Source organism: Centroberyx affinis, unplaced genomic scaffold (assembly GCF_046629955.1).
Source record: "Centroberyx affinis isolate AG114_WGS23_722 - 3 ecotype Tasmania unplaced genomic scaffold, CSIRO-AGI_Caff_v1 ptg004384l_1, whole genome shotgun sequence".
In the NCBI taxonomy this organism is placed as follows: domain Eukaryota; kingdom Metazoa; phylum Chordata; class Actinopteri; order Beryciformes; family Berycidae; genus Centroberyx; species Centroberyx affinis.
Window position 1 is genome coordinate 81,970 of NW_027282075.1, and position 25,731 is coordinate 107,700.

Genomic DNA, 25,731 nt, shown 5'->3' on the forward strand with positions numbered 1-25,731 from the left:
GGGGCTATTGCCAGCTCACCCAGCCAAGCCTCTCATTATTTTGTTGCAATTTTATGAATGAAATTACATACTACTCACAGGTGCGGCGGAGAGTGATTCCCAACAGCAGGAGAGTAGCATCCGTCTAAGTGGCTAGGCCGTCCTGTAGAGAGAAAAAACACATTTAGTGCATTCAATAAGTGTCCGATCGTGCTGGAGGACAAGCGGTGTTGTTGTGATGTCCATCTTGCTGGAGAACACTGTGCTGTCGGTTATCTTGCTGGAGGAGTAGGACTGCTGGGGAGTGGAGGCTCTATGGCATAAAGGCTGCATAGACTGACTGACTGACTAGCTGACTGAACAGTGTTGAGTGATTAGATCCCTTTTATTTTCATTTTTGGGAAGGAATATTTCTAAAGGAGTTTTTTCTAAAATCATTCTTTTATTTTGTTCTGAGCCACTTGGACTCTTTCCCTCACTCATCATGTACTGTTTCTTACTGTTGGGGTTTAGTAGGGATGGAAAATGTAAAAACTGAGCAAAAAACTCAAATCACGTGGGAATTGTCCTTTATGTGTTGTTATCTTTTGATGGATAGGACAATACACTAAACCTAACCTCACTCCTGTCAGGTTGTGCTGTCCAGGCTGAGCTGGGTTGAGCCAGATGGAGAGTAGGCTGATGGACGCTCTGTGTAGCCAGAGGAGGCGGCTGGCCGTCGCCATGAAGCTGCCCTGCTCCCTCCACTGCCCCCTGTGGTTCCTGATGATGCTGGGAGCCGCATGCCTGCTGCTGCTCGTCTACCTGAAGGATCTCACCGAAGTCCTCCAGCAGCAGACAGGTCAGTGGTTCTTCATGCTGTAGAGCAAGGTGGGAGATCACCCACCTGCACCAGGCATGAGCTTAAAGTGGCATTCTGTAATCTGTTACCTTTATCAAATCAAACAAATCCTAACATGTTTTGGCTTGTGAGTTTGTCAGCTTCACCAGACACTTTGGCAGGTAACCAGCCATCAGTTGGACGTCATATTCTATTCTAAAAAATCTAAAATAAAATCAAAAAGTAAAGTAGATGGGGGCGCCGGGGGGAATCCGGCCCGCGGTCATTTGCTGCATGTCCTCCCCTCGCTCTCTCTCCCATACCTTCCTGTCTGTCTCTCACTGTCTCTGTCAAATAAAGCATAAAAAATAATAATTAAAAAAAAAGTAAAATAGATGTTTGTTGGGGTGTGGCTATTTGTCTTCAAATAATGCAATTAAGAACTTATGTGGTGAAGGTGTTATGAACACAGGTGGGACCCAAGCACAGGACACGGACAGGGTGGTGAGGGTAAGGAAAAGGTTTATTGTAAGGGAGGATCTGGATGTGGGGCTGATGGCAGGCAGGGGTAGCTTGGAGGCTAGGGGGTGGCTCACAGGCAGGGAAACAGGCAGGCGGGTGATGGTCCTGGGATAAGAGAGGCTGGTTAGTCACAGGTAACACGGAGAAACAAAGTCACTGGGAATTTAACTAGATTTGGCCTTGAGCGTAACTACCACTGTGGTTGAAACAACAATCTGGCGAAGAATGGTTGAAGAGCCGGGGTAGATAGACTGCAGGTAGATGAGCTGATGAGAGGCAGGTGAGCAGACTGAGTGAGGTGATGAGCCGATTGCAGACAGGTGTGCAGGATTAGCAGAGCCGGGAGCCAGAAGAACGAGGAAGGGAGACCACACCCACGCCAATACACACACAAACAAAACATAGACAGAGAGAGAGACAGACAGGGAACACAGGGAAGGAGAAACACAAGGAAACACTAGGGAATCTTCTCGGGGTACGGCCACGCCCGTAACAGAAGGATGACTTCTTGTCACATCTTATCTTTGTATGTGCCTCAAAGCAGAGACTAGTTACATTAGGCTCAGTAACTTATTTTTAGGACGAGGAGCAGGAGGAGTAGTTCTGTTATTTTTCACATACTGAATAGACTGAATAGACTGTCATGTTTAATGTCATTCATATACAATAGGAAGCACTACCCAGTAAAAACCTACACTGAAGGCAAGTCACTTTCACTTGTATCAGATTGGGAGAGAATCCTTCAACCAGGCGACAAAAATGGTCCCAGTCTGGCGGGGCGGCATTGTTTTTAGGGTTTGCAGTGTTGTGCCATGTATCGTTCCTGGTGTGTAATCATGAGTGGATGCTGTGATTTCCATGTCCGTCTCCAGTGATAACAGTCACTTACTGAGAGGAGCTATTTCCACAGCCGGGGTTACCCCACTTATTAACCCAGCGGCTTTGTCAATTGGTGCTTTGTTTCATATTGAATTCTGCAGAATGATTTAAGGCCAGACATCTTTTAAAGTACTCCCATAGATGTCCTTAGTGCTGCAATTTGGGCACGTGGTTGAAGAAAAAGTACATGGTATCGATTTAATTATTTTTATTTTTTTTACTACTCGATCAGAACTGGGGATTGTTGCAGTGCCATACCTCATTTAAGAAATAGAATAATAATGTGACAGGAAATTGAAAAAGAAAAAAGCTTAGCAGTTAAAAGAGATTGGAACTGGTTGAGTTCGTAAATTACATTTCACAGATCAATATAACCGTATAAAAGAACAAACACATCAGAGGCCATTTTTAAATTGCATCCCTCTGTGTTCCATCAGTGCAGAACGCACAATACCCTGAAATTGGTTTTGTGATGTCTCTATCGGCAATCAGCTCGGTTTCCCTCTTGAATCCCTCACTGACACCGTAGATTAAACAAACGCAGATTTTCAGTCATTCTGAGGAAACCAATGCGGAGGGTGTAATTGTCGGGGCGCAAGCGCAGCGTGCATTCAATAATAATGGCTTCACAACTGTGATTAGGCCATGCCTTTTTTGCCTTATGAAACACTGAGGCTGTCAACAAATTGAAAGATGCAGACGCAAACATTTTGCACTGAGGGAAACAAAGTTTTCAGTGGACTAAACATGCCCCGTCTGTGACCCCGCCTTGCTTATTAGCGCACTATGAGTAAGCTTATTTCGCTTAAAGGGAAAGGCAACAAATTAAGCCCTAAAGTCAGGACACTTCATGTGATGAACATATGAGCTCCTAATGACCTCATGTAACTGTAATAAAGTATATTAATAGCGTTGTATATCTCTGAATGACAAGATTGAACTTCTGAACATTTGCATTCGCATTTACATTTACTGCATTTATCTGATGCTCTTACCCAGAGCAACTTACAGTGAGCACAACAGTAGAATAAGCTTAAATTGCAAAATCCCCAACATTACAAGCGAAGAGGAAGAGGCTGATGGTTAAAACCACACAGCACTCTGACAATAGATGGAACAAATATTCCTGTGACCCTAAAATAATCATGGATGATAGAGAAGTGCTAGGGAAAGAAATAAGAACCAATAAGAGCTCTGTTGGATTCTGGTTAGTGTGGCTTGGTTTTTCATGTTTAAAATGGCAGGGGGAAATTGGCATGTTGGGGTCCACAAACCTTGAGATTTTATTTATCTAAATTTTTAAGATACGGCTACATCGATTCAAACAGCTTGTATCGGTCAAAAGTTGAGAGCAAATCGCGACAAGGACACGTATCTGATAAAGTACTTTTGTGGCAGGCTACTGAATTAATTTCGTTTCGCACTGGGTGTTTCTCTCTCTCTGCCTATCTAGGCTTGTTAGTCCCTGCCTGCTGCCTGTCAGTCTGTGAGGAGGGAAGCGGTTCCTCCCGACCCTCACTCAGGCAGAGAGAAAAACATTTCCCTCATTGTTGTCAAACGGAGAACGCAAAATATCAGAGAATGTCAAACGACAGAGAAAAAAGAATATACGATGCACCACCAAACGTCTATAAACCCCACGTGTGCCCACTTTGGGTTTTATAAGAAAGGCGGAAAATAGTGTGGCAGTATGCGGAGTGGCATATCGTTTGTAATGGAGGTTTTTTCTCTTTTTCATTTAATTTTATCTGCACAGCTGTTTACATCGTGGTGTGTCGGTGGACTATTCAAAAGTCCCACTGGTACAAGGGCCTACATAGGTTTCCCCAGCATAAACATCACCCACCTCTATCGTATCGCATTCATATCGTATCGCATCTAAACTGGGCTGAATTGAATCATATCAAATCGATGGCTGCTTAAATGTATCTTACATGAATCGGATCGTTGATCACGTATCGACATACGTATGGAATCGCCTCAGAAGGAGAGATACACACCCGTAGTATATGTGTATAGTATCAGTATTTTAACAGTAAACACATCTATGATACAGGACAGTCTTTACCCTTTGCCCTTTATGCTAGTTCCAGTGTGAGTGGATTTTGCAATGTATTGGAAGCCAGACCAAATTTAAAACTATTTTGTCAATTGTAATTACATTTTGTAACATGAGATAATCTGATGAAGTTGGCGTCGGAACGTTAGTCCCGCAATAAAGTTTGTTGCCTTTTATCCGTGTGCTCCAGTATACTTTGGACCATATCTCTGAAGTCCCTCCTGATACAATATTGCTCTACTCTGCACCGGACAGGCCTACTACTCCTTGTGAGTTGGTTGAAGCGTGTTAAACCTCTTCCTTCATCAATCACATTTTTTATTTGCCTTGTTGCTGCTTCTTGTGTGATTTCATGCTCTTTATTGACCTCATTTGACCTTTCTGGACCTTTAGCCATGTGTCCTCTGCTTCCGCTGCAGTTTGTGTTCTGGTTTCCTAGTCATTAATCAGGCAGTGAAACCACTGACAAGATGCAGGGTTCCACACTGCCACCAATTTAGTCGCATACTGTATGCTTCTGAAAATAAATTCATGCTACCTAGAAAACTGAAAAAGGAGCACATATGCGACTTAAGATTTAATGTAGGGATGGATGTTTCCATTTATCTTCTTTATAATGCGCTCAGATTCTTTCCTGTGCGCCAAAAACGTTCCATCACGAGCAGATGTGCTCCTTTGAAAAAAAAAAAATGTCACTGTAGAGCTCTGGAGTAGCTATACATAGACCTAATATGGTACAGCAGTGTTTTCTACAAGCTTTGAGATGGCAGCCAAAGAGAAGAAGTGAGCAGCTAGGGGTCGGCTGGGGTCATGCTGCCACAGGGAAATGTTTTCAATAAATAAGCTCTATTTCTGTGTGTTTTTCTGTCTGTTTATTCCATTCTGACACCTTTTTTACTTTCCAGATTAACTACAAATGGTGGCGTTGAGCGTTGAGGTTTTGGTTTATATTGGTTTATAGTTTTGAGAGAAAACAAAATACTTTGCAGTTAGTATCACTGAAATTGTATAAATGTATCCATTAGGTGTACTTTAGATTCAGAAGACTTTAGATTCAACACTGACTGTTAACAACTGGATGAAGGGCGTAAACTTCATTAGAGGTTAATGTAATGTAATTGGGATATGGCACTTGCATTGTTTATTTATCTTATCTATTGGTGTTACTATTGTTATTATTATTATTATTATTATTATTATTATTTTATTATTATTATTATTTTCTCTTTTTTAATATCTATTATTATCATTTATTATTTATTATTATTATTATTTGGCTCTGCTCTTTTGTTTGTGCCCCCCCATTATCCTGCATATAGGACATACATGCATATACAGGGAACTCTTATGGTATTGGAAAAGGAGGTTGCGCTTCAACAATGGGATTCTCAGTGGAGTACTAAACCCAAAATCCAGAGCATGTTCCAGAAACTATGAAAAGGTAGCACATGTCAAATTTCCAAGTCAAGGAGGACAAAATACTAACAAAGCGTTTAGCTAAGCGTTTTTCTATTGTGATGTGATCCAAATAAATAAGTGAACTCTTATGTTAAGTTTCCACAGGATCCGTCATTTCCACGCTTCCCATTCATTTTCTATGTAAGCAGCCGTGCAATGCATTCTGGTAGCGCTGCAGTGCGTTTCGAGAGACACAGCGTCACGTTGGCCGCTCCACATTTGCATAAAGTTGAGGTCTAGGCTACTTAAAGCTTTTAAACTAGCCGTTGTTGATCTAAAATGAAGTCAGATTCAGCAACTGCACGGCTTATTTCTCGCCTCAAATGTTTTCAGAAACACATTTCGGTGAACTATTTTCGTAATATAAGAGAAAGTTTGCAAACGAGCCGCCATGTTTTTCCAGTTTGAAATCTGGGGGCAGACGGCCCAGCGAATGACAGCATTTGTCCAATCAGGTGCATCAAGGAACCAATATGGAAGCCCGCCTATCAAGTGTCCAATACTGGGAAGCAGCACGATCCCTCGTGTGAAATGATGCCCCTGTGAAAACATACCATTAGTCTCTCTGTCATCTTGTTTTTGTGATGATGTCATGCTGATTGGTATGTTAAAGTATAAATAATAAAAATATATTCTCAAAAAAAAAAAAAGATTCAGAAGAATATCCCAAATTAAAAAAAAAAAACGTTTAAAAAGTTGCCAGCTGGAAAGAAGTCAGTAATTGGGCATCTGGCCGGCAGCCAGTGCTTGTGGAAATCAGAGTATAGTCCACTTACAGGGATTCTGTTATGATTTTTTTCACCTGTCTTTACGCTGGGGAAATTTACTAAGCCATGTTTGATCCCATTCAGTTACAGACAATCACACTGAGGAGCTCCTCATTACAACCACAGGGAGGAGTGAGCATATCTTGCTTATTACCTCTGATTTTCATTCCAGATAAAGGCTAGGCCACATACACAACATACATGCTTCTCTATCGATCAGACTGCACATATGTATGCTGCTTTATTTTGATGTATGCAACTAGATTTTTCACTGTGGGAGCACTGGTGTACCATGGGGGAAAAAAAGCAAATTTTACCTCGTATGAACTGTGCATTGGCCTTGATGCTGAGTCAACTTTTTGAATGAGAAGCTGCCCGAGAATATCATTCTGAAACATCTCATCTAAATTTATGAGCATATGCTTCATTCCAGGTGGCCAGATGGTGAGGGAGTGACAGTGATGAGAAGGTCCTGAGAGGGATCAATACACTATTCAGCAAGTGGACCAACACTCCCTCTGACTTCATTAAGTTGCCCTCTTGAATTTGCACAGTCACTGTGGTGGAGAGGGACAGTGGTTCTCTGCCTGTTTGCAGTAGAGCCTGCAATAATGCTCTAATACTTTTTTAAATTTTCAGTCAGATAATGAACAGAGCAGTATTTCCAGCCACAGCAATTTGCAGTAATCCACCAGTGGGGTCAAAAATCCATGAAATCTGAGCACTCTTTTGTGGACAAACCCTGTACAGTAACTCCAATTCCAACGATTTTCATATTTTTACTTGAATTGCAGGTTTATGTGGTCCTTTATACTGCATGCATAGCAGGTTTCACAACCTTAGGGCCAGTGAAATGCATTCAGAACTAACAGAATTTCAAACTACGTGACCATGAATCCGAAAAGAGGGCTGTTTTTTCAAAATCCCTGAAAGGTTTTACTATTAAGTGATAAAAGGTTTTGATCCAACAGCAGCAATAGCTATCTGGTTACCATGGTGTGCCATTGTGTCATCGTATTGAAGTAGTGAAGTACAGTCATCCTGCCATGAAAATGTCAAATATATCTGGCTATGACTATGCTGCACAATTCATCAAAATACAGTACAGAATTTGCAGTATTGACTACTGCAGTCTCCAAATCGCAAGAGGCTGCAATGTCAGAGGGAAAGGTGTATCTGGATCTGGAGTAGAATCCCTAACCTACAAATCAAATTGCAAGTTAGAGAACATTTTTATCATATTCAAACGGACCATTAGGTTCTCATTTTTCTCCTCAAGTTGTCCTTTTCAAGTGCTAAAAAACTAAGGTACATTGAAAAAGTTGTTTCCACATTTCCACAGTTCATATCAAAACTGCAAAATTCAGCAAAAAATGACAATTATTTTTGTCAGTGGAGCCCTTCCTCAGACTATAATTAGCTTGTTTGCCGGGATGTTTGGGTTGGAGTAGGACATTAAACATTGATTGTTTTAAAATAAATATATCATATTACATATCACATTGATTAAACTATTATGTTCTCTCTCAGCTGGCCTTCCCAAGCCTAACCCATAAAAACAAATGCTAAATTTAGAGATGGTCTCCTCTGTCATTGATTTAGAGCATGTCAACTGTTGCATCTGCTCCCTTACTGCTTTCTTGGATGATTGGATATTGCCAAAATCTGATTGATTAGCAAGTCATTGATTTCACTGCTCTCAGGGAGTGGAAGAAGTGCACAATCAGATTACAAATAGCGATAATAACTTGCCTGCCGTTTCGGATGATTGTTCCTCTTTAATTGAATCAATGCTTCACAGTTAGAGCTGTGCAACCAAATGCCACTTTTCTGCTATGCTGTGTAATGTAATAGCATTTGAGTGCCAGTCTAGTTTCTTTTATTCAAGACCAGGGACACCCATTATACCCCTGCAGCTCTATAACTGAAATGTATGCCAGCTCACCGCTGGAAAATTGCCACCACAGCTGGAAAAATGGAAATACAATGAGAATTCATCATATGGCCTCATTGGTCAGCTGCCCAAAAAATAAATAACTATTACCATTGCAATTACAGCACAACTGCCATAAAGCAAGACATAAACATCCAATAAAAGCCAGTCTCAAACTTAAATTGAATGGAGAGAAACCTGAGTCTCAGAACAAAAATTACTTCCACTTACCCACATGTAAAAGAAATTCTACTGGAAAGACTGGGAGGCCACTAAACTGCACCTCATGATACCCAATATTTTCTTTATAGTTTATATGAAAATAATTTGTGGGAAATTAGTCTAAGCCTTATCATTGATGCCCCAGGGAACATATGAATATGCATTTATTTACATTTTTAATGGCTCCTAACTGATAGATCTTGCTTAAAAACTGGAAGTTCTCTTATGGACAGAAACAGTAGGCATGTCTGTATTCAGCTGAGGTGAGCTCGCTGAAGGAAAGCACATTAAATTATATCAAAGCTTTCCCCCCGCCACTCTCACCATGTGCTGCAGATTCAATTTCCTCCCCTAAGTGACCTAATGCAATTTGAAAGTTTGGCTACGCGTGTGTGACATGTGTGATGTGTGCCCTATTTCAGTCCAAACAAAAACATGTCACAGCAAGCTAAAGCCTGATTTGCACAGTGCGTTTTAATTAATGTTCTCTGGGGGTGGTCTAACAGTAGCATAAAGCTACTCAGGAGTTGGTTTAACAATTACACTGGCTGCCTGGCTGCTTCCCCATGAGAGGGGTTTGTGTTTATGCCAGTATAAATAACTTGACTGACATGCACATTATTTTGTTTTGTCACAATGAAGTTTCTAGTTTAAGCTCTGGGTTTCAGTTGAAAGCGTATCATTTGTACATTTTTCCATCTCTCCACTGAATCTTTTGGAGGGATGCAGGAAAAGCATGTGGGATTGCCCTGAGACTAAAAGCATATTATGTTTCTTCCTAAGCTTAAACCCACCTTATTCCAGCAGTTTGTATTCCCCACACAAAATGGAATTAATCTCAATCAACGTAGTTCAGATGGTAGCAGGAAATATTTGCCTAGCAGTGTCCAATCAACGCAGCTTCCTTTTTTCCACTTATCTAGAGCAAGGTTTCTTTCCTATTCTGCACTAGTACCATAGCATCGCTGTGGACCTTTCTTTCTTAAATCAGGCATGAAAACTTGTCACCTTTGCATCGCAGCGCCTATAGCAGCGCCTATAGAAATGGAGCCAATCAATTCGCTTGTCACAATTGTAATTAGTTGTGTACCTGGTGGGGCTGCCCTACATTTGCACTTAATAAATTAATACTTTGTACTTTATTTTGCTCAATCTTGTAATTCTGTTATCTTGTGACCAGCACCAGAGTAATTCTAAAAGTCATCAGAAATGAGCATTTATTTGAGCATTTGATGAGCTTATTTAAAAAAAAAAAATCTCCGGGGGACTCCAGGGGCATACCCCCGGACTCCCCTAGCGGGTATGTGTTTTTCTCTGCTCACGCATCCTTCTCACCTTTTTCACCCCTAACCAGTTTGCATGCCTGTTAAATAACTGACAGTAGTACAAAATTAGTTCTCTCCAACAGCTGGTTGTCACATCATTCCTTGTGCCTTCTGGCAGCTGGAAATACAACAAAATTTAATTTGAATTTATCCAACAATTGCTTCACGGATTAAAGGGATAGTTCGGTATTTTGAACCCTGGGCCCAAATAACATGTTTTCCATCATGAGTATCCATCATGATCCCTATTAGTAGAAACCGGAGATGGGCGGAGCCGCCTGCTCCGCCCATCCGGTAACACCGGGCTGCCGCCTCCCACTCTACTGCAATAGAAACCTAGGGGCATACGCGACAGTCTTGAAAACTATGATGTTCACAGTATAATCATACCGGTGTCAGTACAGTGCTGGTTCTGTAGATAATTCAGAAATAATGGAGTGACCTTGTCATAGTAGGCAATGACAATTTTTGGTTTGTAGCCTATAGATCGCAAGGATCCATTTTAACCCTTTATAAATAGATTGGACATCTCCTCTGCTTTATTGCAACTTGTGCCCTCTGGCCTTATGTTTCTGTTAAGACCGACACTTCTACATTTACAGTCGCATTAATGGGATTATAGCACCACAAACATTAACTTGTTTTCCTATCTTGGCTGTGAGTACTATCATACTTGTGGAATACTCCATGTTCAGCCCAGTGTCATTTCTGCCTTTGCAGGGAGCTTTTGCTGGTATATTAATAGCAATAGGCAGACAATGAGCGTCACCATGTCGCATGGATGGCCCTGCTGCAGAAAGGTTAGCAGGGTCGCTCTTCTCCCCGAGGTGCAGTGGTCACTCACCTCGCCTGTGGCAAGAAAATCACCGACTGACTGAATGACAAAGAGCTGGACAACATATCGCTGTTGCCAGATGAAAACCAACAAGTCTTTCAGGAATAGTAGAAGTAAAGAATGCATATTTTCTCATTCAAGAAATTACCTGTAAATTTAAGTAAGATAAAGATAAACACTAAAATTGCAATATCATCAATATGATAGTCAAATAAAACCATAGGAAGGAGTTCTTGGGTATTTGTTTTTACCTCCACTGTTGTTTTTCGGGAAGGGATCAATGTGAGTATTCAAAAAATATTATGAAGTCCAAAAGCCTTATTTCATCAGACCAAGTATCAGAGGAATTCACCTTGCGTGAATTCCTTGGACTTCATATTTGTTTGATTGCAGTTACATGTTTTTTTTACGATACAGCAGCCATATAAGAACCTGCAGGCTACAGCCTGGAGAAGTTATGGTGACGTTTGACAGAGCATTTTATAGTCCCTCAATAAAAGAAATAATCCTATAATATGGCTGTTGGTGCCTGCAATATATTTATATCAGGAACCCATTACATTACATACCCATTACATTACATAACCCAGAACTCCTGAAATGGATCTCTGCTTCTCCATATCAATATCTGGTGGCTTCAGTGAAGGCAGCGTTCTATCATTTATGTTTTAGGCGCTTAGCTGACACTCCCATCCAGAATGACTTACAGTGAGTAAGAAGGTCTTGGTTAAGGACACTTTGAGCAGGACGCATGCCTGTTGATAGACACATTGGCCCTTGTGGGGATCGAACTTGTGACCTTCTGGTTAGGGGACGGTCTTACTAGCCTCCAGGGCCTCCTAATACCCAATGTCAGATGCATCAAGGATTTTTTTTTTTTTGTTGCTGTTTTAAATATCTCAGGTCACGTTCGTCTCTGTACGCTGCCTCCCTCACCTTGCCTTGTGTGGATGTGCTGACAGGAGCCACGGTACACACCACACACCACAGGGGACTGAGTCAGCGCAAAGCCAAGGTTAAGGTCTCCTCAGTCGGCCTTTATGAAGACAACTGTGCTCCCTAGACACCCCCCCCCCCCCTTCCCTCACTCCAGAAACAGCTTATTGGTAATCAGGAGGCAGCGTTTGATTTGATCTGTGCCAAGGTTTTCATAATCCACATAAGGTTACGTCCGGTGTTGATTTGATGTCACCAAGGTCCATGCCCCTTTGCATATGACATGTAAATTTTGCAGTGGATGGAAATTGCATGAGACATCGCTCTGTACATCGTTGACGCAACGCATGGAAGGGGCAATGTATGGTAATAATGTAGTTTTAATATCAGGACAGCATGTTTTGAAAATTCTCGTTGAAAACTGCAGCGACTGAGACTCCATGACCCCCTCCTGCTTCCACTGAGTGATCATGATCTCATGTCCAGAGGCAGACTACTTATTACATAGCATTAGCATTGTCTGGGAGAAGCCACCCACAGAAAGGGAGGAAAACAGAAAAGAACATTGAGATGCCAGCAGGCAAACACAGTCTTGAGGAGTCATCTCTCTCCTGCCCACACTTTGCTTCTGCGGCTGGGGGAAGGGAACTCTGACGACGGGGCTGCCGACTCCCACTTCCTCCACTGTGCTGCATGCAAACTAATTGGGTGGACAATACCTGTCACTGTGTGGCCTCGCTTCCAGCTCTCTCAGCGTGCAGTCAGCTTGCATAGCAGTTTCAACAACTGGTGCACATCGTACACACCCAGCCACCACAATATCTTGAAACATTCCTCAAGATCTCTGAAGACATCTGAAGGCATGTTAGAGGACGCCTTGATGTCTTGAGAAACAGCAAAAGGCATATTGAGATGTGTATTTTGTGTCTCAAGTCTCAAGACCTTAGGACAAAATGATGTAATGGCTGGATAAATGTATTTACTCATGTTGAAATGGTCTGTTTCCAATTAGGGTGTGGTAGGACATTTAATGCTAACTAATTGGCATGCTGTATTCAGATGCTTCCCAATTTGCTCCCTTATCATGGCTCAACATCAATAAAAGATATGAGTTTGCTTTATTGCAAATGAGGAAGCATCTGCTACGGATTGACAAAGGGGGGATATGGCACTCATCTAATAAAATGCCGCCAAATGCGCTTACAGGCGAGGCAGAGCACCAGAGATGTTTTTTAAGCTCACTTTCCTCTCCTGCGGAGGCGACACTGATCTCGGCCTAATTCATATTCTCAGCTCACATAGCAAGAGAGTACAGGCACTTAGAGAGACAGGCTGGCTGGATAGAGTGTGAAAGAAGCTTTAATGGAGCACAGCAACCGAGGAGGATCAGTATCGGGAAAACCCTGGTTTCTCATAGCGTTGTCTGGAGAGAGCTATCCACTGCCTCTCATCAGCCATTCCCCAAATGTAAAGGATTGAATCACAGTTCAGTAGGTAGGAGGATGCTAACCTGCCCAAAGCTTGGTCCTCCCCTCATCTTCAAATAAAGAGTTCCTCTAGAGTCTGCTGAGTCAGATGAACATGACAAGAGCAGCTGCACAATCCTAAGAAAAGGCCTCAGCAGGATGTGATTCATTCTGCTCTTCCATCAGACAGCGGCTGCTCAGTGCCGCCACTAGTGCTTCCATTTCTGCAGTAATGTTAACAACTCTTGCATGTTGTGCAGGGCACATTAAATCACAGTAGCGTTGGCTGGCACAAACAACGCGGCTCAGGCTTTGTCGTAATGAATGTCCACGCCACTGTGGTCTGTTGAGCTCAGAGATACAGCCGGGACTATTTGTCTGATACTGACGTTAGCCGCTGTGACTGTCTGTGAAGGATGGTACAGTATGTGTAGGTGTTTGTTATTGATGACTGAAGAAATGTGGCAACTGAAATAATTGTGTGTATCATCCGGTTTGGCTGAGGCTCAGATGTATTCACTGTGGCAGCAGGAGCCGTAGTGTGATGCATTGTTGGGCACAGAGCAAAAAGCCCAGCTTCACCAACTGCATTAGCTGATTAGATAGCAGCAGAACACTTTCTATAGGCAGGCTTTCCTGTGACCAAACATAAAATGTGCTGTTTGTCAGTTCTCTTTAACACTGACTGAATGGAATGATAAATTCACATAGCTGTTTTGAAACTTGACATTGCTGTTGCTACATTTTTTAAGGTTTGAGGGCATTAAGTTTTTTTTAAATATTTTGTCTGTAACTAAGCCTTTCATGGAGTGATGGATAATTAGCCACTAATGTCTCCGTTGTTCTTCAGCTACTGTTGGTGGCTCCAACATTTCCAGGCAACAGATCGCGCGCTTGTCTTCCTGGTTAATTAATAGTGTTTTGCTCACATCTTCATCATTAGCAAAAGATTAGCCAGATGGCATTTTGCTTACAAGCTTTGCCATTACCACTTGCCATATCATTTGCTTTAAGCCTTCACTTATTAAAACAAGGGTAATATATTGTACAGAACATGAATTAATTGCCCACAGCCAACCTGCATAGCAACTTGCGTAAAAATAGACCTTTTCACAGTTTCATTTTTTTTGTGTCATCTCTGTGAGAGATTAGACAAGCCTCCATATGGAGAGAGGAACGACAGTTATGTACAGTCTCATGGTCAGGAAGTGTGTGTGCCGCATAACAATGGTTCATTATCACAGGTTTGTGTTTCCTCTGAGGCAACTTATGGAGTTGTGCAATGAGAATACTTGGTCATCACTTGTCCCATCTCACACATTTGTCACTTAAGCTCAGATAAAAGCACACTCTAAACCTTAAAAATTTCATGATTTAGACCCGTAATGCTTTTTTACGACAGTGGCTCCACTCATCTTCTTTAATCCACTAGGACTTTATATCGGCAGATACACAAACCAATCTTTCACAAGCAGATTCGTGACTTAAGCTGCAGCCCAGGACAGGCTTTATATCACCCAGCGGTAGATCCCAACCCAATATTTTACGAACGGTGCCATGTGGAGCCACGCTCAAAAGGATGATTTGATGTGCCTCAGTGATGTAGTGGAAAATAAAAAGTAAGCTGTGAACTCAAGGTGGAGATCACCATCAGGTCATCATAGTATGCATGTTTTTAAGACCCAGTATTTATGGAACTGGATGAGTCAACACAAGTACACTACTGATACTACTATATATACAATGGATTTACATCAAAAATTATTTTATTCGCTGAAAAAGGTGGATGAAGAGTGACTTGGCTTTTCGTGTCGTCATCCTTTGGCCCTTTGAGGCACGATGGACCCACTCAAAGGGGAATTAGTCTCTTAAGTGCTTTTTTATCCTTTTTATTTATGACAAGTCATTATAAAACTGACCATAAACAGCCTGCTCATAAATATCTACTTATGTGGTGTAGACAATAGCATGAAGTCATCTGAAATGATATTGTATATAGGGCACTGAGGCATAATCCCTTAAAGGATAAGGCTGGTGTTTTTTAATGCATTTCTTACCGTCAACAAATCCTATGAAAATAACAAAATCAGCAATGATTTTGTTTTGCCAACAAGTCTCGTCCATGTAGCCGGTGCCCAATGAAGTCATGTCTCAGCAGCCAAAGAACTCCATTGTATTAAAAAAACGATTAAAAACACGTCACAGAGCCATGCTGCTGCTCTGCAGCATATTTCATCATCATGATGCACCGGGCCGGACCACTTTTTCCTCAAACAACTTAATAAGCCGGCTGTAAACACTTTGCGATCTCAGGAAAGTAGTTCCGTAGCACCGAAAATAGTCCCCGGCGTAATGAAGAATTTGTTCCCATTTGAATTTGATTTGGTAATAACTACAACAGCCTGACTTATCATGGTAACAGTTAGTGATTTTTAAAATGTAAACTATGTCTTTGTGAGCTGTATTTAAAGGTTTTTAGCTTACAATTGGAGCCAATGACTTCCGGGTTGACGGCTAAAAACGATACGTGGGAAGTCAGAAAGTAACGGGAGTAGAGCAAACGCATTGCTGATTTTGTTATTTTCATAGGATTTGTTGACGGTAAGCAATGCATTAAAAAACACCAGCCTTATCCTTTAATGGAGATTAGTGGAATATGTTTTAATGTAAAGAAGTAGCCAGATTTTAGGGCCTATGTTCATTGTATTTGGTCATAAAATGTTATGGCATACACCAAAACAAATACATTTAATTAAATAATTAAATAATAGGTCGATTTTTGGATTACAATCCATCACTTCTTACCTAAATACAGTAGATACACACAAAGAGATGGGGGAAAACAGAAAATGATGTTACCATCCATCGTCAGCTTGCAGTTCTAAATCCAAGCCTGTATTTTTAGATCTTTTTTCGTTAGCCTCTCATGATGCTGTCTCTACCCTCACCTGTAAAATGGTAATAATTCCTAACTTTGTAATGCTAACAGACATAAAGAGAGACAAGTAGCGCCACTAGCAGGTTAGCAGCATCCCACAATACCCTGCATGGCCAGTGTGTATCCATACACACTATGTGCTGATTATATCATTCAGACGTTTTTATAACCTCATAACTGATCTCCCAATGATTCACGGCGCGTAATCCATTAGTTTTGCTTTTAGCTGGACCACAACACATTATCTCATGCCGTTAGTCTGCCTCAATAAAAAGGTTCCCTGCAGGCTTAATTGTCTTTTTCACCTTGAGGCATTGGGGCTTGAATTTAGTTTATAAGTTGTTGTTTTTTCATGAGTGAAAAAAGCAAGAAGTGTATAAAGTGTCTGTTTTGATACAGTACAACAACCCAATCTAGTCTAAACATCATCAAAGACATCCATTAAGATTTATAAAACAGCCATAACCTAATGTCTATTACTTTGTAACCATCTCTCCAAAGATGACGGGGAATCACAATGGTTTTCTCAGCTAATAAATCCAGGTGTATTTTTAGAAGCTTCCCTCTCTGCTCTGGTGCAGTTTTAATGCTACCATTATCTCCTTCATCACGTTTCTGTAGATGTGTTAATCTTTGAAAGAAATGAATTATCCTCAGTAATTAGGGAAGATATGATAACTGCACTAATTAGCCCATGCTATGCATATAAAGGGATTCAAGCGAGGGGCTATAACAGACTTTCAGACTATGTGTACTTGTGAACAGATACAGAAACACAGTCCACTCTGTCCCTTCGCTGTAAATAGTGCCTTTGTTTCCACAGTCCATAGAGGTTCTTCTTGAATTTTTGTGTAATGCAGTAGGCGCTTTGGACAATTCCCCACTTAATGTTACACAGTAGAACACATTTAGCACACTCTATTGAAAAACAAATTTCTTTCCAACAAATGGTTCTGAGATCATTCCTTCCTGCTCTCTCACAGCTGAAAAGAGAACAGAAGTTCAGAAGAGCAATATTTAAGCCACAGTGCAGTGGGAAAAACTGTGGCTCTTTTGATGGCAATATTTGTACTACGCTCCATAGAACAGTGATGTTTCAGGATACATTATGCCTTTTCTTGGTTCATTTTTGCCTTCGGTAAAGAACATTAAACATTTCCTAGGTGCGATGACACCTATAGTTTGTTTTCCTTCATCTGGATCATAGTGGGAAAATGTACTTGGTTGAATTTTTGTATTTGGTTTGTTTAGGTTCACACTGCCTAACTAAAAGTGAACCACAAAAGTTTCATGGACTCACACGTGGCTCGTTTATTGGAGTTTTGGTAACCTGTCGTCCTGTCAGGTTAGAGATTTTGCCTACAGGGGGAGTCAAAACAAATCTGATTCCACTCCCTGTAATTTTAGCTACACATGATGAACCGGTCTGCGCTCTTTGCTGTTATTTCGCTTCTCTGGTGTTCATAACAGTTAACAACACGTGAAGAAATAGCTGAATATGAGTATCAGTCCAGACTGCGGTTTGTCTTCCGTTCATTTTGTCATGCTAGGTTTACAAGCTTGAGGAACTGCTGACTATCAGATGTCGACATCTGTCTCTTAATATCCAAAAAACCTTGAATTTTGGGGGCGTTTCCTGTAGTTGGTAAGATTATGTTCTCACTTCTAACAAACTGCAACACGGTTCTCTTGTTAGATGAGACGCGCATTTTCAGGCGTCTCGGTGCCGTTATTTGGTGCCTCCCATGTTCAAACAGCATTGCTCTCACCTGGCCAAACAAAACAAACTAAAGGATAAACACTCCAGAGTTTGAATAAACCACTTCAGATATAATTGGTATGAACGCACCTTTAGGTGATGAGAAAATCTGTTGCTAGGGTTGCTTTCAAAGGTAGCCATGTGTTATTCAGAGGGCTGTGGTTGAGCCTGCATCAGTTCAAGGTAACCACAAGCAATATGATGCCAAAGTAAGGCCATGCTGTCGGAGAGCACAACCTTTGAAGCTTTGTCAGGTGGCTGGTAGAAAATTAGGATTTCCTGAGCTCTCCTAACTTTGCAGATTGCACTAAGCATCACCAAGGGAATATGGATTCAGAATGGCACCAAGTGACTGGATATATGGTCACGACTTTGCCCATAGATTTCCATCCTGTTTGTTCCTGCTGTGCAACAAGCTTTGCTGTGGCACGGCTCCATGCATTTCTCACAGCAATCATCCTCTGGTTTACCTAAGCAGATGAATTCTCACCCGCTGTTTTATTCATCAGGTTGCGCTCTCCAACAGCATGGCCCTGCTTTGGCATCGTATCGCTTGTCATTGCCTTGAACTGATGCAGGCTCAACCACAACCCTATGAATAACACAAAACCCAATGAATAATACAGTAAGCAGGGAGAAATGTGTGTGTGTGTGTGTGTGTGTGTGTGTGTGTTTGTGTGTGTGTGTGTGAGAGAGAGAGGCTGAGTGGAAGCGAGCCATGTTCGTCATGAGCTTGACACACTCACCACATCACCCACATAGGTGAACACAAACAAAAGAAAAGTATAGTCAAAATATCTGACCATAATACACCCACTCAACCCCATGACTCAAAAAAAAAAAAAAAAAAAAGAATAGTGAACAGTAAACACACTACAAACAGGGTTCATAAGGTCACGGTACACCTGGAAAGGCCATAGAAAAATACGTTTCACAAGCCTGTTGATTTTGATGTAAAAATCTATGAATCAAGACTATTTCTAGAAATGTTCATTTTGATGTTAAAATCTATGAATCAAGACTATTTTTAAAAATGTTCATAATCTTTCTTTCAACTACTCATATGTTAAACATCAAACCCAACATCAAGCTTGGCTGTTGGTTGATCCAGATACCTTTTTATAAGCCTCTTTGATCTAGTGAACTAAAGCCCCTTGCGATTTTTATCTCCCCTGCACAAATTAGTAATTAGTAATTGCATCTCTTTGAAGCAATAACAGCCCAAATAACATATTCTTGATTCCTAAATCCCAAGTGATATCTGTAGCCCTGGTAACAGTAAAAAAAAACAAAAACATTTCAATATAGATGCTGACAAACATCAGTCATGGAAATTTGTTTAATAATATTCACAGAAAAGTCATGGAATGTGATTAGCAAAGATGTGAGAGTATCTTTATTGAAAACGGAGACTACTGTCAAAACCTTTTCACTTAAAGACGGCCTCATAAAACCCTGTTCAGGAGCTCTAAATGGAAACAAAATGAAATTTTCTACGGAGGTGAGAGAATGATTGTGCGGCGTAGAGTTGGCGGTAGAAGGGGAGCTGCAGAGAGATCAAAGTGTTGATGAATTCTGTGAATACCTGGCAGAGACGCTCCAGCTGAGAAGACACCGTGACATCGTCGACAGGGAAGAAGTGACGGAGCGCGGAGCGTCAACACTGTCACGATGCAGACACCCTGAACAGAAGACTGCACAGCCACAGTGGAGTGCGGCTCAAATTAAACCAGCTCTGCAGAGGACGGATCAGGACTGGATCAGGACTGGATCAGTTGTCATGCTATGTGCATTTTTCTGAGATTTTGGGTGAAGGCATTTTGAAGAATTGTTAATTGTTTTGTGGCCGTTTAGCTCAATAAGCCCTACATGTTGGGCAGCGTAGGCCTTTGTAAACTTGTTTCTTAGTACCAGTGCTTCAATGCAATGGAGACATTGTCACTTCCAAGAACTCCTGGAGCCTGTATGTTCATCCAACCAAAATGTGAACAAGCTCAAGTGTAAGATCCAAGGTGTTTCTTTCCACCAATACCAAAACATGCGTAATAGATGTCCATAGTGGTCGACCCACTGATCTAAGATTAACATTTTTATGGCTTTGTTAGAGTTTCTCATAGCTGAACTGGGGACTTGGCGGGGGGTGGAGCTGTCACTTTAAATTATATGCTATACCAATGAATATTCAGTACTGTGGGATAAAGTACCTCAGATGTTTTCAGAGGGCACCATCTGAGCTAAACGTTATTAAAGACCTTGCTACAGAATTGTTTGTCACAGTCTCCCTGGCGACTGTCCCAAGTCTCTGTAGAGATTATCCAGTTTTCTAAATGAATAATACAGACTACAACTGCAGAAGTAAACAGGATGACAACAAACAGGACTAGCTCTGTCACAGTCTTATGTAGGCCAAATAGACTCACTGAGGACATCAATGTTCAAAGTAATCTGAGGACAAAACAGTACATTTCCTCCTGACAAAGATGGCTGGTTGCTAACATCAAGGCCTGGGCTGCTGACAGATTGCTAGAAAGGGTTCCCTAGGAGAGTCGGAGGGTTGGGAGTGTTTTGGTGAAACATTTTTGGCATGGGAAATTCTCTGGAGTGGTCAGAAAGGCCTTTCGGTGGCAGCGAATGGGGCTTTAACTGCCTCACCTCTCTACCTCCCTCTGACTCCCTCGTTCCACCTCTTTGCACGCTGCTTTCTAACTTCACCAAAGGGTATCTTTTATTGATGGAAAGGTTATGAATATTTGAAGCCGTTTCAGCGTGACTTGAAAGGCTTCCAGAACGAGCTGGCTGAGAGAAGCCGCCCTGTCACAGTTTTTCTCGCTCTGTGCAGAGGTAATGAGTTAAGGCACTTAGATGGAACAGAGGACCAGACCAAGGCAGCCACAGTGTCAACACAGAAGATCATAGCATATCAGCTTTAAAGATACACTGCCGAATTTGCCATGTAAAGTTCAGGTATATTCACATATGGTCTCGAAAAGTAGATGGGAATTAAGCTTTTCTGAACTTCACTAGCCCAAAACCTTTTACCCATCATCTTATTACAAACCTGTTACATTCTCAAAATCTATGAAAAACACGTTTTGCAGTCACTTACTGTCAGTCCTTGTATCCAAAAATTAATTTCAGTGGTGTCCTGGTGGCTCAGTGGTCTAAGATGCGTACTATGTAAACACGACATCCTGGGTTCAAATCCGGCCCAGGACCTTTGTTGCATGTCATCCCCCTCTCTCTCCCAATCTTTCCTGTCTATCTCTACTTTCAACTGTCAAATAAAGGTGAAAATGTCCAAAAAATAATATTAAAAAAAAAGAAAAGAAAATTAATTAATTAATTTTAATTAAATGTGACTAAGCTCACACATTTAAATGTACACATGAATTCACAGGCAAGCACATATTTGGCAATGGAGAGGAATTTTGTACCCAAATCCATAACGATGCTGTCACGTCATCTTGTACACATTCAAGGTCCACACACTAATACAAAAACTCTACTGAAAGGTTGAGTATTTGTCACAGTTTCAAAGTAGTCTGAACTTGGAATTAAAATCTGCAGTGCAATGAGGAACAAAGCCATCCCATAAGGTTAAATCTTGACTGCCCTGGCAGTGTGATTAGGCAGAAACCCATTGAGCAGCGAACTGAGGACATGTAGACGAATCATTTCTGTATGGTGCAATATCACTAAGGACCTCTTTATTTTCAGTCGCTGATGCAAAAGCATTGAAGCGGTTCGGCCTACCTCAGCAAATATGCACCCAATGGACCACAGCTGAACACATTAAAAAGGGAGTGGATGTTCGGTACACTTCTGAGCGGGGGTTGATTATGTCCCTCAGTACAACGCAGGGCTCGTATCTTAACAAGATCTGGCAAGCGTTTGCAAGATTTATGTTTGGTTGATGGATTAAGATTTTAAACATTATGGATCCGAGGTCTTTGCCAGGTATATTAATCCCTGTGAAATTACAGTAAGCGGCTCGTGAGGATTTTCCGGCAATTTTGACATCTCGTTGAGCTTTAGATGTTGAAAGATTTAAGATTTAAGATTTATTTATTTTAAATAGGGACAGTGCATATTAATGAACATTTAAAATCAAATGTAAATATATGCCAGTTTTCATCTGTTGTCCCTTGGCAGGTTGATGTCACAGTAAAAAAGAATAAAATCATCATAACCATTCAAATTAATTCACAGTACAAAAAGAGCACATACTACCTAAAACTCACTCTACACAATAACAAGCCCTAAACACATAACAGCAAGTTGATGTTGATGAGTATAAAAAAAAAAAAAGAAATCATCATAACCACTCAAATTAATTCACAGTAAGAAACAGCACAGAGTACCTAAAACTCACTCTACACAATAAACAAGCCCTAAACACATAACATACAGAGGTTTTTTATGATAGATTATGGGAGCAGTTTTGATTATCCAGTAACCATTTTTTAAAAATGTTTGGTAAATGAAGTAAGGGTTGGCAAATCCCTTATGACACTTGGTATCGTGTTCCAGGTCTGCAAAGCTCGATATGAATAAACTGACTGATCAAACACACTTTTTCTAAATAGAACTAGACAGTTACCTCTGGAGCCCGCTCTAGTTGTCCTGTTTGAGTTTCTCTTTATAAACTCCTTTAGAGGAGGTGGGGCTAGACCATGGAGGATTTTATACACCAAAGTAGAATCTGCATATTTTATTATGATTTCCCAGCTCAGCAAATCATATTTCTTCAAGATGTTACAATGATGGTACGCATTGGGCTTTTTGTCTAGAATTTTTATGTTTGTAAACAGTTTTAACAGGCTTTAGTGTGGACTTACATGCCAGTGCCCAACTTGTTATACAGTATGTCATATGTGGGATAATCATTGCATTAAAATATAATTTGGATGAATCAATAGTTAAGTTATTTCTAATCTATCTAAAGTTAGACAAATTATTTTTTTATATTATTATTATTTTTCACTTGTTGTTTAAAGCAGAGCTGCGAATCAATAATGATTCCTAAATATTTGAACTCATGTACCACTTCCAGCTTTGTTCCAAGTACAAACACATCAGGGTCTATATCTGTACTTGCCTTTTCAGAAAAAAACATACAGTTTTTGACACATTGAGATGTAAATGTAAAAATTAATCATAGCAGCTGATAGTTCTTGGGCAGCTTGATGTTTGTTTTTAGCATGCCTATACACAACTGTATCATCTGCATACATCTGGCAAGTTACATTAGATGGACAATTACTAGGCAGATCGTTAATATAAAGACTAAACAACAAAGGCCCCAGAACCGAACCTTGAGGTACACCAAGAGTATTATCAGAAGTTGCAGATGTGGTGTTGTGTACTCTAACACACTGTTTTCTATGTACAATATATGATTCTATCCATTTCACAGTGCTCAGTGAAAGGTAAAAATAAGACAATTTGGCCATTGAAACCTGATGGTTTACTGTATCGAAGGCTTTTTTAAATCAAGGAAAACAGCTCCTACAACACCACCTGCATCCATCTTAGACTTTGTTTTCTAAAAAAAAAAGCAGTTGGCCGTCTCAGTGGAATGGTGTTTCCTAAAGCCAAACTGCATAGGGTGTAAAGTGTAGGGACTATTGTTCAAATGCTTAATGAGCTGCTCTGCAACCCATTTTTCTGCTACGTTGGAGACTACAGGAAGAATGCTTGTTGGTCTGTAGTTGCTAGTTACTGTAGGATCTCCTGATTTGAAGATTGGTGTGATAACCGCAGACTTCCAAGAATTTGGGAATACACCTTCATTAATGGACCAGTTGATAATGCTGGTAATTGGAGCAATGAGTGATTGTTTATGAGCTTTAAGAAACATTATATCCATTCCAAAAACATCTCTAGCTTTAGAATTCTTGAGAGCACAAATAATCAACCCTTGACTGAGACACTTCATTCAAATTAAGAACCAGAGTAGCAGTGTTTAAAGGCATTATATGTTGATTTTGAGAACAAGAGCTTTGAGTCAAGCTCTTCACAGAATCTATAAAATATGTATTAAGGGCTGTTGCAATCTCATCTGGATCATGAGTTAAGTTTTCATTTAATTGCAACTCCCTAAGGCTCTGAGTTGTAGTACTATTCCCTGTTAGTTTCCTTAAGTTTGCCCAGATCTCTTTAGCATTACTACCTCTTGCATTACTTATTACATTGATGAAGAAGTTAGCCTTAGCTTTCCTAATTTCTTTAATAACTTTATTTCTAAGTGAAGTGAATACTCGTCTGTTATGTTCTGCTTTTGTCTTGAGGGCTATCTTAAGAGCATGGTCCCGCTGTTTCATTAGTGACCATATTCCACTGTTTAGCCACCATGGTTTCGGTTTTACTTTCTTCATAAAACTGTTATTTGTGCGTCTTGCACTGTGTCCTTTGCACTGTATGTACGGTCCTATCAGTGCCGCTTTGCTCAACACACAGCAGAGTTGAGTGGTGGACCAGCTCAACCTCAGTTCATGTCAACTTCAGGTTAGCTGAGTAAACTGTGAATGACAGCAACTACATGGGGAGCTGGACTCACTGGACCAGAGGCTCCATGAATAACAAAGGAGCACGGCATGAATGTGTTGTTGATTCCCTTCCTCTTTGAGTCGGTCGACTAATTTTTCACAAGAAACAATATCCACTATACATTGGTGCCTTGCAGATGTGTTGACAGCCACCTTTTGTACTGTTGTATCTTTCTGTTCAATAGAGGATTTTTTTATACTGAGGTAGGCTATAGAGCAACATTGAATTTAGACTTGCATATTGTTGTGTTGGCGGGCTGCCGCTAATCTCTATAAAATTGCATTTGGTGACGATTACGGTGTGATATTGCCGTTTCAGTTTTGATTGGATTTAAAGCCTAGCTTAAAGGGGAATACCACTGAATTTCATCTTAGGAATCGTTTATTCCTATACTATACAGCTCCATAGAGAGATGTGGTGAAAATGGTGAAGGTGACTGTGACAAGTGGCCTGGATGGTTTTCAGGGAATCATGGTACAATTTCTGTGTCAGATTATTACTGTAGTATAAAGGCAGCAGCTCCGGGCGGTATGTTGGTTTAACATCACAAATTAGAGTCTTGTTTCTCTAATTTCTTGCTCCAGGAGAGATTTAATGTACAAAATTACTGAATGGACTGTACAAAACAATGAGAATAGCATGTGTGAATTCTTAAACCGAGTGATATTCAGGCTTTAAGAATATATTTAGTGTTTCCAAATTAATTGGTTTTTGTAAGATAAGATAAAATATGTTGATTCCCAAGGGATAATTGGATTGTGCACAGTTTGTGTGTATAGTTGTATGGTCTTGTATGTGATTGCATGTGGTCATGTGTGTCTATTTATGTGTGTGAGTGAGAGAGAAAATAACTGTGTCTTTATGTGTTGCCACATGCATGTTGTTGTTGTCGCATGAAAACCTCCTAACCCCAATTTTGGTGGACTGGTTAGTTTTAAGTTTGCAGATTTTTTTTTTTTTATTCCCCTCGATGATTTTTAAAGCAGATATCTCATTTTCTATCATGTTTGCAATTGCTTTTTTGGTCCCTGTACGTATGTTTGACCGCTGGACCGTGACTGAATTGTATAGTGTACTTTCCTTGTTATTCTTATGAATTTTTATGTTTTTGTTCTTAGGCCTCTGCTGAAAAAGAGATCTCATTCTTACTGAGACTACCTGATTAAATAAAGGAAAAATGAAATGGTTATTATTCATGTTTTAACTTTAGTTGAAGGATTATATGGTCCTCTGGGCTGAGAAAATTCTACAACCCTTGGGCATATAAAACCCAATTAAGGCTGA

General features: G+C 40.6%; 1 protein-coding gene across 1 annotated transcript in view; it reads left to right on the top strand.

Annotated features, from left to right (window-relative positions):
• The first annotated feature begins 645 nt into the window (after window positions 1-645).
• LOC139664863 (carbohydrate sulfotransferase 8-like) overlaps window positions 646-25,731 on the top strand; it is a 35,063-nt gene continuing 9,977 nt past the window's right edge. Inside the window, exon 1 of the mRNA XM_071543840.1 lies at window positions 646-821. Within this exon, the coding sequence (XP_071399941.1) occupies window positions 646-821 (176 nt within the window). The remainder of the gene's footprint in view (window positions 822-25,731) is intronic.